Consider the following 15,614-nt stretch of genomic DNA (forward strand, 5'->3'; position numbering starts at 1 on the left):
GTTATTTGTGTTGTTATAATATTGTGTAAAGGATGCACAATGTACTGTGTTGGTTGACCAAAAATTTTCAATAAAATATTTAATTTAAAAAAAAAGTTAATGAGCTGATCTTCCTTTTCCCACGCTTGAGCTGGTGCCCTCACCGCTATAGCACTAAAATTAGGGCTGTTCACTGAGCGTTCCATCTCCAGTACAGGTTTTAATAAGACAGTGTCGTGGATTAAGTTACTAGGCTAATAATTTACATTGTGTACTTATGTATGCACTATGTTTTTTCATGTATGGAATTATCTGTCTGGACTGTACACAGAACAATACCTTTCACTGTACCTCGGTACATGTGACAATAAAACAAATACAATACAATCAAGACAGTGAGCGTTCAAATCCCACCTTTGCAGTTCGAAAATTTTATTTCAATTTTTTTTAAATCTGGAAATTGAAAACCGGGAGCAGTAAAAGTGACCATGAAGCTATTGTAGCATTATTGAAACTGAGTCATTAATGTCCCAACCTAGGCGGCACAGTGGTGCAGTGGTTAGCAATGCTGCCTCACGGCGCCGAGGACCCGGGTTCAATCCGAGCCCCGGGCTCCTGTGCGTGTGGAGTTAGCATATTCGCCCTTGTGTTTGCGTGGGTCTCACCCCCACAACTCAAAAGGTGCGCAGGTTAGGTGGATTGGCCATGCTAAATTGCCCCTTAATCAGAAAAAATAGAATTGGGTACTCTAAATGAAAACAAAAAATGAATTTAAATTTTTTTTTTTAATGAATATCCAAGCCTGCTCCCCTTACCTGGCCCGGGTCAACATTTGATTCCGGACTCACAGCAATGTGGTTGATTTTCACTAAAGTGACCCGGTAAGCCTCGCAATTGTAGCAAACCTGTTGCCAGGGGTTCAGGAAGGCAGCTCACCACCACTCACCGCCACCATCAGCTTAGGGCACCTGGGAAACTGATGATGGACAATATATGTCAGCTCTCACCAGTGATGCCGCATTCCAAACATTGCATTTTATAGAGTTACTGAACTGGGCTGCTATTTTTTTTTTTTTATTGTGTTTGTGCTGTACTTTCTGACCTCAGGATGTCCCAAGATACATTACAGTCAACGACATACTTTTGAAGCACAGTCACTATTGTGGTGTGGGGAGTGTTGCTCTTTTTAGCCTTAGTTTATTAGCTCTGATTACGTCAACTTTGCTCACGAGTCGCCAGGTATCTTTCTGATACCGCCACGTGGTTCAAGTTATGATTAATAAGTCAGCACACCGCTTAGTAAGATTGAAATCAACGGTCATTTATTACATACAACAAGTAATGTTTACACAATAATCCTACTATCTATATAATAAACCTATCACTACTGGCCAATACTTAACTTTAGGAAGAGCCCACCAGGTCAGGGAAACGAATGGCTTATCCAATCGGATCTAGCCCGCGGGATTCAAAAGGCTGCGACAGGTCGATGGCTAGGAGTCTTTATCAGATAGCGATCGCTGGACTCAAACTTACGGTTGCCGGTTGCTGTTCTTGCGGAGGTCTCGAGCAGGTGAAGAAGGGAGAGGGAGAGCGATCTGAACTTGGCCCCTCACTTTATAGGGCCCAGGGGCTTCCCGCCTCCCGGGGCGGCCCTTGACCCTGAGTCCCAAGTGATTGGACTTGTTCCCAATCACTGGGTTCGATACGTCCAATTGCGAGGCAATTCCCCGATCGGGGGGTGGTCGTTCACCTGCCTTTATTTCGGCCACTGCAAGCGCCGACAGGTCTGGCCCGGCATTCAATTGCTAATATGTTGCAATTGTTCCCGGGGATAGGCGATTAAACTGCATTCTGATGTCTGGGTGGATGGGCTGTTAAGAGTCCTGAATGTACTGCAAATGTCTGGGTTGATGGGCTGTTAATAGCCCTGAGTATCGATCTGGGCCAACTTCCCCAGAGCCGAATATGCTATTCTGTCTGCAGCTGTCCATTTGTGTCTTGATACCTGCTTTTCCCAGCAGCCTTTCCGGTTAGCCATTTTAAATTGGGTTTTGGCCAAATTAATCGGGACGCAGCCATTTTACGTGGCTACAGGAGACACAATGATGAGTTTGTACACAGCAAGATCCCACAAACCGCACTGTGATATTGACCAGGTCATCAATCTTTGGGTACCAAATGGGGGACAAATAATTGACCAGGCAACAGATATGCAGCCTGGGAGACACTGGATAGGCACCAGGTTCCTCTGTCTTTGCCAATTCTGCCCATCTGGGGTTCATGTTATGCGTCAGTATTCAGTAAATCGCACCATACTGACAGATACCTCCAGTGTACTGGTTGGATTAAACATTGTGGGTGGAGCTACCTGTTTTGAAATTGTTTGTTTTCCATCTTCAGACCCTGATCACGTTTGTAAATAAACATCTGAACAAATTAAACCTGGAAGTTACAGAACTAGAGACACAGGTAAGTGGAACGTTGAACTCGCAGCACAGATCACGTCAGAGCAAGAGGTTACACAGGAGAGGTGTGTTTCAGCATGGGCTCGAGGACAACAGTTCTGACACAGTTAAACTCATTTCCTTGTCCTCACTGGCCCCTAACTGTAACAACCACCTGGGAGCATTGCCAGTTTTAGAGAATTAGCGGACGAATTTCAGCTACCCAACTCTAGTCTTTTTTGCTACTTTCATGTTTGCGATTTCTCTTGTGCAGCTTTCCCTTCCTTTCCTCTGGCTCCACCTTCCTCCTTGCTGGAGAGGATTCTATCCTCAGCTCAGCTGGGCAGGGGGTCTATCTTAGACTATACGCCCACATTCACTCGTCTGATCCCTCCCCACCAAATATGGTGAGGGCAAAATGCGAGTGAACTGGACCATATACTCACAAGTGAGGCTTGGAGAGAGGAGACCACCACCGAGTTCAAGGAAAATCTAGCAGGAGAAAAAGATATTGGTGCAGTAACTAAGGAAAGAAGAGTGGATGTTGTCCACGAGCGAGCCTCCGTTTGGCCCCAGATTGAATATGGATCACTGATCCACAATAAGATGTTTTGGATATTAGCGGCCCAGGAATAAAGCAATTAAGTTTGGGAGGGCCAAGCCCCTGTCTGTCTATCCCTCGGGAGTTGAACGCTGTGAATTCTGGGATTCTTGCTCACCCAGATAGAGGCAGATATCTAAGGATTTGATATGTGGTCTGTGTGGCGATGGTGGCCCCATATTGGGATGTGTTTTCAACATTCAATCTTTCCCTGACCTGTGCGCCTGTTAACACTTCGACCAAATTCTCCTTTACAGTTTGCTGATGGTGTCTATCTGGTGTTACTGATGGGGCTCGTCGGGAACTATTTTATACCTTTGCACAACTTCTTTCTCACACCAGACAGCTTTGAACACAAGGTAAATATTTGATTGATTGGACATGCTTTTCACCATCAAAAATAACTGAAAAGGGTCAGCATTGTGGAGCAGTGGGTTAGCCCTGCTGCCTCACGGCGTCGAGGTCCCAGGTTCGATCCCGGCTCTGGGTCACTGGCTGTGTGGAGTTTGCACATTCTCCCCGTGTTTGCGTGGGTTTCGCCCCCACAACCCAGAGATATGCAGGCTACGTGGATTGGCCACGCTAAATTGCCCCTTAATTGGAAAAAATTAATTGGGTACTCTTTTAAAAAATAAAAAATAAATAAAAAAAAAATGTTTAAATAACTGAAAAGAAACTGACCAAAGCTCGAAGCGATGCAGGCTTTTTGTTTCTTGTGATGGATGTGGTGCTGAATTAAGGGGCATGAGCCACTTCCTGTTTGTTCTCTGGCTTTGAAAATTCCCCAGTCCAACCAAGACCAAATGCTTGTTGCCTTTTTCACCCATCCAGGCATTGCAAACGAGTTCTAAGAACATAAGAAATAGGAACAGGAATAGTCCATACAACGTCTCGAGCCTGCCCCACTTTTTAATAAGATTACAACTAATATTCTCCCTCAACTACACTTCCCTGCTCCATCACAAAATCCCTTAATTTCCTGAATGCCCAAACACAATTAACCTCTGCCTTGAAGGGGCAGAGCTTGATCTATGTTTGTCCTGGTCACAAATGTCCAACTCTTGTCTACCTAGGCATGCTCTGACTCCATTGGAGAAGGGCATAAAGTATACACCCTGTTGCATTCTCCATCACACTCTACAGTGTCACAGATGAAGAATCAATCAATGAACAAGACAGCCAGTCAAGGTGGGTTCTTTGTATCTGGAACCTGAAATTTACTCAAGCTAAACACCAATGATCGATGTCGATGCTGGAGAGCGCTAACGCTTCATTAATACATGCCAATTTTATAATTCAGCATCATTTGGGGCACATGTAACACATATTGTAAAGTGAAATTATTTTACATTTATACCCCGGAACATACAGCATATATCAAAATACACAACATCCCTCATTTGCTTCAATCGTGCCCTAAAGTAGACTGAAGGACTACAGTTAGTTTCACTGACGAGATTGAATGTAAAGCTTAATGTGTACCAAAGTTTGCCTATTTCTTTAAGTTGCGTTTTCCCAACTCTCTTCAACAGGTCCATAATGTGTCCTTTGCATTCGAACTGATGCAGGATGGAGGTTTAGAGAAACCAAAACCTCGATCTGAAGGTATGTAGTACATCATTTACTACTAAAATCAAATTACTGCGGATGCTGGAATCTGAAACCAAAAGAGAAAATGCTGGAAAATCTCAGCAGGTCTGGCAGAATCTGTAAGGAGAGAAAAGGGCTAACGTTTCGAGTCCAGATGACCCTTTGTCAAAGCTAAAAGGCATAGAAAGTGGGAGATATTTATACTGCAGGGTGAGGGAATGAAAGATGAGTCATAGCCACAGAAACCAAGGGAAAAGAATGCTAATGGGAGCCTGCCATCCTTACATGGCCTTGTCTGTATGTGACTGCAGTTCTACACCAACCTGTTTTGAGTCTTGACTGCCCCTTGGAAGTGTCTCAGCAAGACACCGGGCCGCTGTAACAAAATGCTACCAGTGGTTCAAGTCAAATGTCCACCAGTATCTACTCAAGGCACTTGGGGGATGGGTAATAAATGTCTTGGCTACATCCTGAAGGTAAATGTTAAAACCAGTACAGCGACCAGTATTTGGTGAATAGAACCTTGAGCTCAGTGGGCATAAATCTAGGTTGAATTATGGCAGAGAAATGTCATGATCTGAAATGCACTCCCTGTAATGGTGGTGGAAAGAGATTCAGTAGTAAACTTTCAAAGGTTATTGTGTAAATACTTGAAGGGGAAAAATTTGCATGGTTGTGGGAGGAACAAAAGTAGAGGGGAGTGGGACTAATTGGGTAGCTCTCTCAAAGAGCCCACACAGCCTCCTCAGAACCATACAGCACAGACTCTTAAAAATAACAAAGTCTCGTCAAAGGCAGAGGCAAAGGTTTAGGGGCAGCACGATAGCACAAGTGGCTAGCACTGTGGCTTCACAGCACCAGGGTCCCAGGTTTGATTCCCCGCTGGGTCACTGTGTGTGCAGAGTCTGCACGTTCTCCCCGTGTCTGCGTGGGTTTCCTCCGGGTGCTCCGGTTTCCTCCCACAGTCCAAAGATGTGCAGGTTAGGTGGATTGGCCATGCTAAATTGCCCTTCGTGTCCAAAAAAAAAAGGTTAGATGGGGTTACGGGGATAGGGTGTAAATGAGGGCTTAAGTGGGTTGGTGCAGACTCAATGGGCCGAATGGCATTCTTCTGCACTGTATGTTCTATGTTCTAAAGCAATGCATTGTCTCTTGCAGATATCGTGAATTGCGACCTGAAGTCTACACTCCGCGTACTCTACAATCTGTTTACCAAATACAGGAACGTAGATTAACCTGAAGGCAGATGGCTCTCTCCAAGAGCCTGACTAATATCCAGCCAAAACAACACCAATTACATTTCCAGGAGCCCTGGCCAGGCAATGGGCTGAACTGCCAATCACTGTCATGCTGTAACATTCTTACAGCGATATTTCCAAGATTTTTGGTGGTTAGAAAATTCTTCTTAGTCCTTTATAAGAAAGTACATAAAAAGCACTTGAATTACAAAGACCAGAATCAAATTTAACTCCGCGAATGGCAGTACTTTGAAGGTTAAGCTGTTGCATTCCGATGTGAAGTGGAATTCAATTAATGTGGAATCCAGCATTGGAGATTTCCAAAGATGCCTGTATCAGTAATATCAAAAAGCTGCTGCGGAATGGAAGAGTTTCCCAGAGCCAGTTTCAGAACCAAGATTCCAAAATTGCCATTATTCAGTGAAATCAGTGTTGCTTTTTTTATGTTTAAAGTAAATATTGAGGCCTAATGTATAAACAGGCTGGGGCAGATTTCTCAGACATTTGGGGGGAAAAGGTACCCACACCAAAATCCGCTTATTCTTAATCTTCAAGAACTAACCAAATTGTTTCCTTCTGTAATGTTACTAAATGTGTGAGAATTTACAATGAACACGTGGATAGTTTGAACATTAACTGATACTTAAACTTTATTCAACCTGTAATCACGTTGCATACAAGGTTATGGCAGTGTAATCTTTATGTGACTGGGTCTTGTTATGAATTCAAATCCCACTGATATAAATTGAAAAACTGAATTTGATAAATCAGGTGATTTGGTGTCCAGTCATCAGAAAGAAAAGTGACCATAAAATCGCTCAGGTTTATATTAAATATGACTGGTTCATTCATGTCCCTCAGAAAAGGGCACCTGCCGTTCTCGCCTAGTGTGGCCGACACATGACTCCCAATTACACTTGACGCTCTGAAGTGGCCTAGCAACCCCATCAGTTTGAGAAATTAGAGATGGACAATAAATGCCCAAATCGTCGTTTTGGGGACTCCATTCAAAATATTGACACACCCCAGAAAGCACTTCCAAATATTGGCACACATTCTTGGGGACCCCAACAAATATTGACGCACTCTAGGCAACCCAGCCAGCTCTTGACACCGTCCTGGAATTCTTGGGGATATGAACAACATTTATGATACTGTAGAACAAAAATGTAATTTTCATTCCTATAAAACTGCAGAAGTAACATGCAAGAACGTCGCTAAACACCGAAATATGACCAGACAAATAAAAGATCTAATACACGCAACAATCTCCTTCCACGTTCTGCTCCTGTGCAGTGCATTAACACAAGATGGATTATAATAGGAAATAAGTTATACTACAATTATATGGGTCCTTGGTGTGACCATACCTGGAGTATTGTGTATAGTTTTGGTCTCCTTACCTAAGGAAGCACATATTTGCCTGATAGGGAGTGCAACAAACATTTACAAGACTGAAGGGCCTGTCTCCGTGCTGTAGATTCTAGAATTCCATGATATGATTCCCAGGATGAAGGATTGTCCGTTGATTGAGTAGTCTTCCCTGGCGTTTAGAAATTGAGAGGCAACCTCATTGGAACACAGTAACTTCTAGTGGCTTGACAGGGGTAGATGCTGCGAGGCTGTTTTCCTTGGCTGGGGAATCTAGAACATCGGGTCACAAATTCAGAATAAGGGGTTCCCCGTTTAGAACTGAGACAAGAAATGTCTTCACTCAGAGGGTCTGAATCTCTGATATTCTCCAGAGAGCTGTGGATGCTCACTTGCGTATATTCAAGATCGAGATATTTGGGTGCAAGGGGAATTGAGGGATATGGAGCAAGTGTTTCAGTGGAAGAACAGCCCTGATACTAATGATGGTGGGGCTGGTGCACAGAGCAAATGAACCGACCCTTGCTCCTAGTTCTTATCTTCTAAATTACTGACTAGGTCTGCTTTGAATAAAACTTGGGGAATTTGAATTATTTTTGTAATTATCAAGCATGTAATAATCTGAATGTTGGGATTCACATTTGTCCAACTTCACATACTACATCGATTTAATGTAATTTACTCAAGAACTGCGAGCCGTGGGGCCCCGGGGGAGGGGGGGGGTGGAGTTAATGTGGAATGCACTGCCTTAACTGGCAATGGAAACAAATTCAATTGTAACTTTACAAAGGGAACTGGATTTATATTTGGGTAGAATTAAAACAGACCATTTGGCCAGCTGGTCTATGCTGGTGCTATTTCCATACAAGCATCCTCCCAAGCTAAGTCATCTAACCCCATCAGCATATCCTTCTGTTCCTTTCTCCCTCATACATTTATCTAATTTACTCTTAAAATGTATCTACGCTATTCACCTCAGTCATGTAATGTGCTATTGAACTGCACATTCCTTGAAAAGGAAAATTTGCAGGGCCATGGAAAAAGAGCAGATGGTGTGTTAATTGGATAGTTCCTTTCAAAGAGCTGGCACAGGCAGGACAGGTTGAATGGACTCTTTCTGTGCTGGGAAGATTCAATCCTGCTCGATTACTATAGTGTCCCTCCTCTGCCAGAAAGAAACTAAGCGCAGCCCAAGCATGCGCAGAGAAAGTTGCTTAATGCACACACCTTGCCTTCACTGAGTTTACTGACGGTCTCAAGACAGTTGGGGCCCCAAGTCCAGCATCAAGCCAGGCTACAAGCTCACCAAAAGTGTCTTGATGTTTGACATTTAGTAGAAAATTTAGGCTTTACAATGACGTGAAATTGAAATTGCCATGTAATTGGCCATAAAAGTTAGAGAAAATGCAATCTGCAAAGTAACGTACATGTGGGCCAGCTGTACAATCTCACAGCTTGTGGCAACGTTCAGATAGGACAGGGTTAATGGGGGAGGGAGGGGGAGTGTGGTGAGAGAAATGGAACTGAAGGCCATTACTTCTGTTGAAAAAACTCTGGGTATTTTAAGAGGGCTCAATCTGTTTTTTTATTTGCAGGACAAAGTGCTGCTCCTTTTTGTCGTAGATTTATGAGGAGGAGCGATCCAGGGCGCAAGTAGCTGATTTTAATTCTGCCCCAGATATTACGACCTCACAGTATAATAAATGGCAGCTGCTCCATGCTGTACAGGAAACCCAGTTAAGACATCACTTTAATAATTCCAGCAAGTCAATTGTACATGTCGGAAAGACAAGATAGACGTGGGAGCCTTCCAAAGGCTCATCCGTCCTATTTTATTCCTTCTCACTGAAGCTTGACATAGACACCTTATCTCTGTTAGATTCAGCTACCTATATTTCAAAGACATTTTTCAAACCCATTTTTAATAACACGCACAAGCCTTAGATTTGATAATTATGGTGTATCAGGGCTTAATACAAGACATTATTCAGTGCTTATGAGAAGCAGGGCCATTGACAATAATATAGAATAATGAATGGCTTGGAGGGAGTTGTAACACAATTGAGAGTTTGAGATGACATTGTAAAGCATGAGAGTGAAACATGGAAAGTTTAAATGAGGAATCTGATCTGGAGATTATGTTCGTGCTGTGGAGACCTGCAGGAAAAAAGGGAGTGGAGATGGAATGGAAGTAGAGGAGATGCAGGATTATCTCTCTCTTTGTCTGTCCCTGTCTGTCTTTACCTCCCTGTCTCTTTCTCTGTCAATTTCTTTGGCTTTCTCTCTCTCTCTCTCTGTGTACTGAGATCTACATTACTCTTGACATAATGACAAGCTCCTGTATTTTTTTTAATGTTAAGTATGTTACATTGGCCATCGGCACTGCATTAAAACAAAATAACTGAGATGGGACAGGTGGTAAAATGTGACTCTCTGAATCTGTCCCCATTCACTGCCATCCGGCCTGCAGTTGCACTTGGGAGGAGAGGGGGTTAAAGTTGTTGCCTTCAAGTACGAGCTCAGGATTACAGCTTCAAATCCCCCTCCTGTCAATATTCAAGAATGTTGGAAAATTTATATCTCTGCAAGTAGCCAGACAGCATTGTTCCCTGCACAGTGCAAAAACTCCACACAGTACATCAGTGAGCCTATATTACAAGCTTCAATATGTAAGCAGGTGCTTGATAATACATCACCTGAGTCGCAGTATGCTGGGTTGCTAGGCTATTTCTTGCAGTTAGATATTGGCTTTAGACTTTTAATATATTATAATAATCTTGTTTTAACATAACTTTTTTTTTTACAATGGACACAAACTGAATTAAATTAAGTTTAGATCAAAGGAGTTTTTATGCATTAAATCTTACTCCAAATATGCTGTTGCTTTATAGTCCGTTTTGTCTATGTGCCTGTGTATCAACTGCTTCTTTCATCAGAGAATTGAATAGGAGCAGCAGATTAAGCAGTCTTTCATGTTGCAATATTAATATTTGAAGCACTTACTGTATATTTCTAGACAGGCAGAAGAACTTTGTTTTTGTGTGTGTGTGAGACAATGCAAAAAACAAAAAGGGATTCCTAATAGAATGTAAATTGTACATTTATTGCCTCAAATCTTCAGGATCCCTAAATGAGAGCTGACTTAAAACACTGGAGTGAAAAGTCCAACACACCCTCCTCTTCGGACAGTTGCTACTAAATTTACTGCACAGCTCTACATAAGTGTTTGGCCTTTTCTGACTGTTTGCAGGGATTGTGCCAGGATGTGGGGAAGGAACTGAAGGCAAAGCTGTTTGCAGTTGTAACTGTTTCCAAATCTCCTGCATTCGCTAATGAATCTCCTTTGTTGCTTTTTTTTTTGCACTGGCCGTCAAGGGCAGATGGATTGTGTCCCTGGTACTTTCCCTCTTTGATTCTGTCTGGTATGTGGTTTCTAGCTTGGTCCCTACATTCTGGAATTAACCTCCCTAAACCCCTCTTGTCCCTCTACCTTTTCCTTCTCCTAGAAGACACTCCTTAAAACCTACCTCTTTGACCGAGTTTTTGATCACCCTTCAGAAAATCTCCTTATGTGGCTCGGTGTAAATCTTTGTTTGGTGATTGCTCCCGTGAAATGCTTTGAGGATGTTTTACTATGTTAAAGGTGCTGTATCAATGCAAGTTATTGTTGCAGTCTTCTGACCTGGTGAAGGAAGTCAGTCCATTTGTTACAGAGTGTGTTCTGTTTCCCCTCTTTAATGAAGATTTGCCATATGGCCAATGCCAGTACAGCCTGTGGCAGTCACTGCTGTAACACCAGCTGCACTACCCCTGGCACAAGTTTCAAAACTAGCATAGCTGGGTCTTTGTCACAGACTGGAGCCGCTCAGAGGGCTGACTGTTCTGGTGAAGAAACACAAGGATTATTTCAAAACTAAGGAGTGAATGAAAAGTCCATTGTCGAGTGCTTGTATTTTATCAGCTGCTTACAGGGTCTCGGTCAAGATGTTAAATTGTAATGCTGTAAAAACTTTTGTAAAAAGCACAAAATATTGCAGGTGCATAAGCTCATTTTGTATTCCCTAGAGTTCAGGAGGCTTATCCCATCTGGTGTAATTGTGTTCAGTTCTGGGCACTGGAACTCAAAGGATTATATTGGCCTTGAAGTGGGTGCAGCGCAGAGTCACCAGAATGATAATGGGGCTAAAAGTGATAATGGGGCTAAAAGGGTAAAATTACAAGGACAGGTTGCCGAGACGAGACTTTATTCCCTTGAAAATTGAGGGGTGATGTAATGTAGATCTTCAAAATGAATAAGGAACACAATAATATTGAAAGAGACAGTTCCTTTAATGAGGGGGATCCAGAACAAGGGGCAAGATATTAAAGTTAGAGCCAGGCTGTTCAGGCATGATATCAGGAAGTACTTCTTCCTGAAAGACTGTTCTGATGGTCAATTGAAACTTTTCAAGGTTGAGATTGATATATTTTTATTGGGGTAAGAGTGAGGTCTTGTGACACAATGGTAAGGCCCTTATCTCTGGGCAAGAAGCACCAGATTCAAATTCCACTTCAAGACTTGATGGCCACAGAAGGTGTATTCATAATGTAGCCAAACAGGTTGATTACCAGCTTGTAGATCCTTCCAATATGTTAGATGGCAGGCGGTAAGAACGAGCGTGTCAATTGTCTTAAAAACACATCTGATTCACTAATGTCCTTTAGGGAAGTAAATCTGCCAACCTTATCTGGTCTGGCCCACATGTGCCTCCAAACCCCCAACAATGTGGTTGACTCTTAAATGCCCTCATGGGTGGGTAATAAATAAATGCTGACCCAGCGATGCCAACATCCCATGAACGAATAGACCATCATGGAAGTTATAGCCATCAATGCCCTTATAGGGCTTGGTACCTGGAAGAGGAAGGGTATTGAGATATGGAGCAACGGCAAGTAAATTGATCAGCCGAGATCTAACTGAATGCCAGAAGTGTTTAGAGACCCTGTTCTGAAGGAGGGCTATAACCAGTGTCCTGCATCCCAAATTACAGAATGTTTCCACCTTTTGAAATCATTACCATTCACCCACTTCCTCCTTTGTTTTCTTACTTCCTTGGACCCCTTCTCAAAGCCATAATGACCTGCTCATGGCTTGTGATTGCTCAGAAATGCTAATGTACATCCCAACCATAGCAGCTTATGGTTCTAACACCACTAAGGATGAGTAAATGATGCAGAAGAGGAGGCCATTTAGCCCCTTGTGACTTTGTGTTGGTGCCAGTTTTCTAAAATACAATATGTTTCTGATCCACTGGGATTGTTCTCCTTGGATCACAGAAGGGTAAGGGGCGTTTTAGAATAATGAAAGATTTTGATGGAGTAGATAGGGAGGAACTACTTCAAGTGGCAGACGGTCTAGATGTAAGGTAATCAGCAAGAGAACCTGGGAGAAAAATGCAGAGGAATTATTTTTTAAATAAAAGATTATTATATGATCTAGAATGATTTGTGCTCTGCCTGGAGGCAGGTCCTTGGTCATTGTTGACTGATGCTTCATTCTGAGCCATTTTCTTGGCAGTTTTTGCCAGGGGTGGATTGCCATAGCCTTCCACTCTTAAGGGCAGGGTGGGAAGGTAGGCCCCAAGTCTACCTCAGCTGGGACAGAAACCGAACCCGCGATGCCGCTGTTACTCTGAACCGCATGCTAGCCATCTAACCAATTGAATTAACTGGCCCCCTCTGATCTGGAAGCAGATTCAATAAGTATTTTCAATACTTGAAAAGGATAACATTTTCAGGGCAATTAGGAAAGAGCAAGGGGCATGGAATTAATTGTACAGTTCTTTCAAAAAGCAGGCGTCGGTACAATGGCTGATGACCTACTCCTATGCTACATGATTGACTGATTCACTAGAAAATGATCAATCTATTTCTCAGCTCATCCGCTTCTGGAACCTTCATCCATGCCTTTGTTTCCCAGAGACTTTTTTTTTCTTTATAATTTACAGTATCCAATTATTTTTATTGAATTCAGCTTGGCCAATTCACCTACCCTTCACCTATCTTTGGGTTGTGGGGATGAGACACACGCAGACACGGGGAGAATGTGCAAACTCCTGTACGGACAGTGACCCACAGCCAGGATCTAACCCATGCTAACCACTGCACCACAGTGTTGCCCCTAATGTTTCCCAGAGACGTGACTATCCCCATGGTCTCCTACATTCTATTCTCCGTAAACATGTCATCCAAAGCTCCGCTGGCCCTGCCTTAGCTCACAGCAAGCGCCATTTCCCTTTAACCCTGTGATCACTGATCTACATTGTCTGCCGGTCAAGCAACATCTTGATTTTAAAATCCCAATCCTAGTTTTCAACCCCTTCTATGTTCTTGTCCTGACCTATCTCTGCAAACCTCTAGAGTTCCCTAACTCTCTGAGATAACTGTGCTCCTCTAATTCTGGCCTCTTGTGCAATGCTCATTTTTTTTTTTTTTAAATGTATTTAAATTAATTTTTTCAATTAATGCGCAATTTAGCGTGGCCAATCCACCTACCCTGCACATCTTTAGGTTGTGGGGGCAAAGCCCACACAGACACGGGGAGAATGTGCAAACTCCACACGGACAGTGACCCAGAGCCAGGATCAAACCTGGGACCTTTGCGCCGTGAGGCGGCTGTGCTAACCACTGTGTCACCCTGTTGCCCTGCATTGCTCATTTATAGTCACTTCAACAGTGGTGGCCTTGCCTTCGATGGCCTAGGCCCCAGACTCTGGGACATCCTCCCTACACCTCCTACTCAACCCCTCACCCATCTCACTTTCCTCCTTGGAGACACTTCTTAAAACCTACCTCTTTGACCAAGTGTTTGTTAACCTGACATCTCCTTCTATGGTTTAGTGCCATACTTGTTTTTATAATGCTAGCAATGAAATGCATTGGGATGTTTTTGTAACTTATATTTATTTTGCGCCTTTAATCTAATGTCATACCCTGGAACAGCATCTTAGTTATCATACTGCAGTACCCAGAAATACACAGCTGCCTAATAATGCCTCATGAGTCTTTCATTGCTTTCACTACTTGCTTCATAACTTCCAGCATTAAAAATGTAGCTGCAAATCAGATTTGGAAGCTTAGAGATATTAAAAACAAACAAAAGTGCAAATAAATATGGATAGTTCTCTCTTTGCAAAAGCTGTATCCAAACAGCTCAGATCTATTCAAGGTGGGCAGAACGGTGACGTAATGGTTAGCACTGCTGCCTCAGCACCGAGGACCTGGGTTTGATCCCGGCCCCGGGCCACTGTCCGTGTCTGCGTGCGTCTCACCCCCACAGCCCAAAGATGTGTAGGGTAGTTGGATAGGCCATGCTAAATTGCCCCTTAATTGAAATTTTTTTAAAACAAGATTTATTTAAGGTATTTAAAATGTTAAATGGATTTGATGGGGAAGGGCATGGTAATATATTATTACTGGATTAATAATCCAGAGACAAGAGTTCAAATTCCACCGCAACCCCAAATGCAGAATTTAAATTTAATTAACTAAAACCTGGAATTAAAAAGCTTGTCTCAGTAATTGTGGCCATGAACCTTCCAGATTATTGTAAAATCCCAGGCAATTAATGTCCTGTAGGGAAGGAAATCTGCTGTGCTTACCCATTCTGGCCTAAAGTGACTCCAGGCGTACAGGAATTTGGTTGATTTTTAGCTACCCTCTGAAATGGCTCCCCACCACCACAACCTCGAGGGCAATTTGGAGTGGCAACAAATGCTGGCCTTGCCAGCGATTTCCAGATCCTTTGAGTGAATTTTTAATAATGCTGCAATGAGGGGTGAAGTCAATGGCTGGGAAAAGCGCCGGCATCTCCACATGGGAAAAGGGAAAGGAACGATGGAAAAGAATTGGAGGTAGTCCAGGTAGGCATCCCATTTCTGAAATAAATCTGGAATCTACAGGAATCCTGGCATCAACAAGAGTCAATTCAGCGTGACAAAGAGAAATTAAATATTCCTGCTTTATTTTCAATTCAGTTTCAGAATACAGCCTTCGGACTCTCTCCAAACTTTGAGAGCTTCTGTTTGTTTTAAAAGTCTGAATGGGATCTGTTTCAGATGAAATAGTTTGTTATTGAAAGTGCTAGCTTCTCAGTAAATGTAAAGATCCTGCCAGTATCAGTTGTCAAGTGTCGTACTTTGCAGAGAAATTACCTACCTTACCAAACCAACATTTATCAAGTGTATTTTTTTTCCTGTTTTTGCACACGTCCAACATTTATAAACTTGCCGTTGTCGCTGCAGTCACTATATCTATAAAATGTGTCATTTAGTATTTCTTCCTTAAATAAAGATATTTATGTTAAACCAATCTGCTGTGCATTAGTTTTGTGTGTGAATTATTAGATTA

General features: G+C 42.7%; 1 protein-coding gene across 2 annotated transcripts in view; it reads left to right on the top strand.

The window, feature by feature from the left end:
- LOC140384458 (alpha-parvin) overlaps window positions 1-15,575 on the top strand; it is a 137,622-nt gene extending 122,047 nt beyond the window's left edge. The window contains exons 10-13 of one of the 2 annotated variants that reach the window (XM_072466175.1): window positions 2,383-2,451; window positions 3,285-3,386; window positions 4,560-4,632; window positions 5,776-15,575. In XM_072466175.1, coding sequence (XP_072322276.1) covers window positions 2,383-2,451; window positions 3,285-3,386; window positions 4,560-4,632; window positions 5,776-5,852 — 321 coding nt within the window. In that variant the 3' untranslated portion in view covers window positions 5,853-15,575. Of the gene's footprint in view, window positions 1-2,382; window positions 2,452-3,284; window positions 3,387-4,100; window positions 4,257-4,559; window positions 4,633-5,775 lie in introns of those variants that run through there. The other variant, XM_072466176.1, reaches the window with a different exon arrangement.
- The last annotated feature ends 39 nt before the right edge of the window (window positions 15,576-15,614 follow it).

This window comes from Scyliorhinus torazame, chromosome 10 (genome assembly GCF_047496885.1).
Source record: "Scyliorhinus torazame isolate Kashiwa2021f chromosome 10, sScyTor2.1, whole genome shotgun sequence".
In the NCBI taxonomy this organism is placed as follows: Eukaryota; Metazoa; Chordata; class Chondrichthyes; order Carcharhiniformes; family Scyliorhinidae; genus Scyliorhinus; species Scyliorhinus torazame.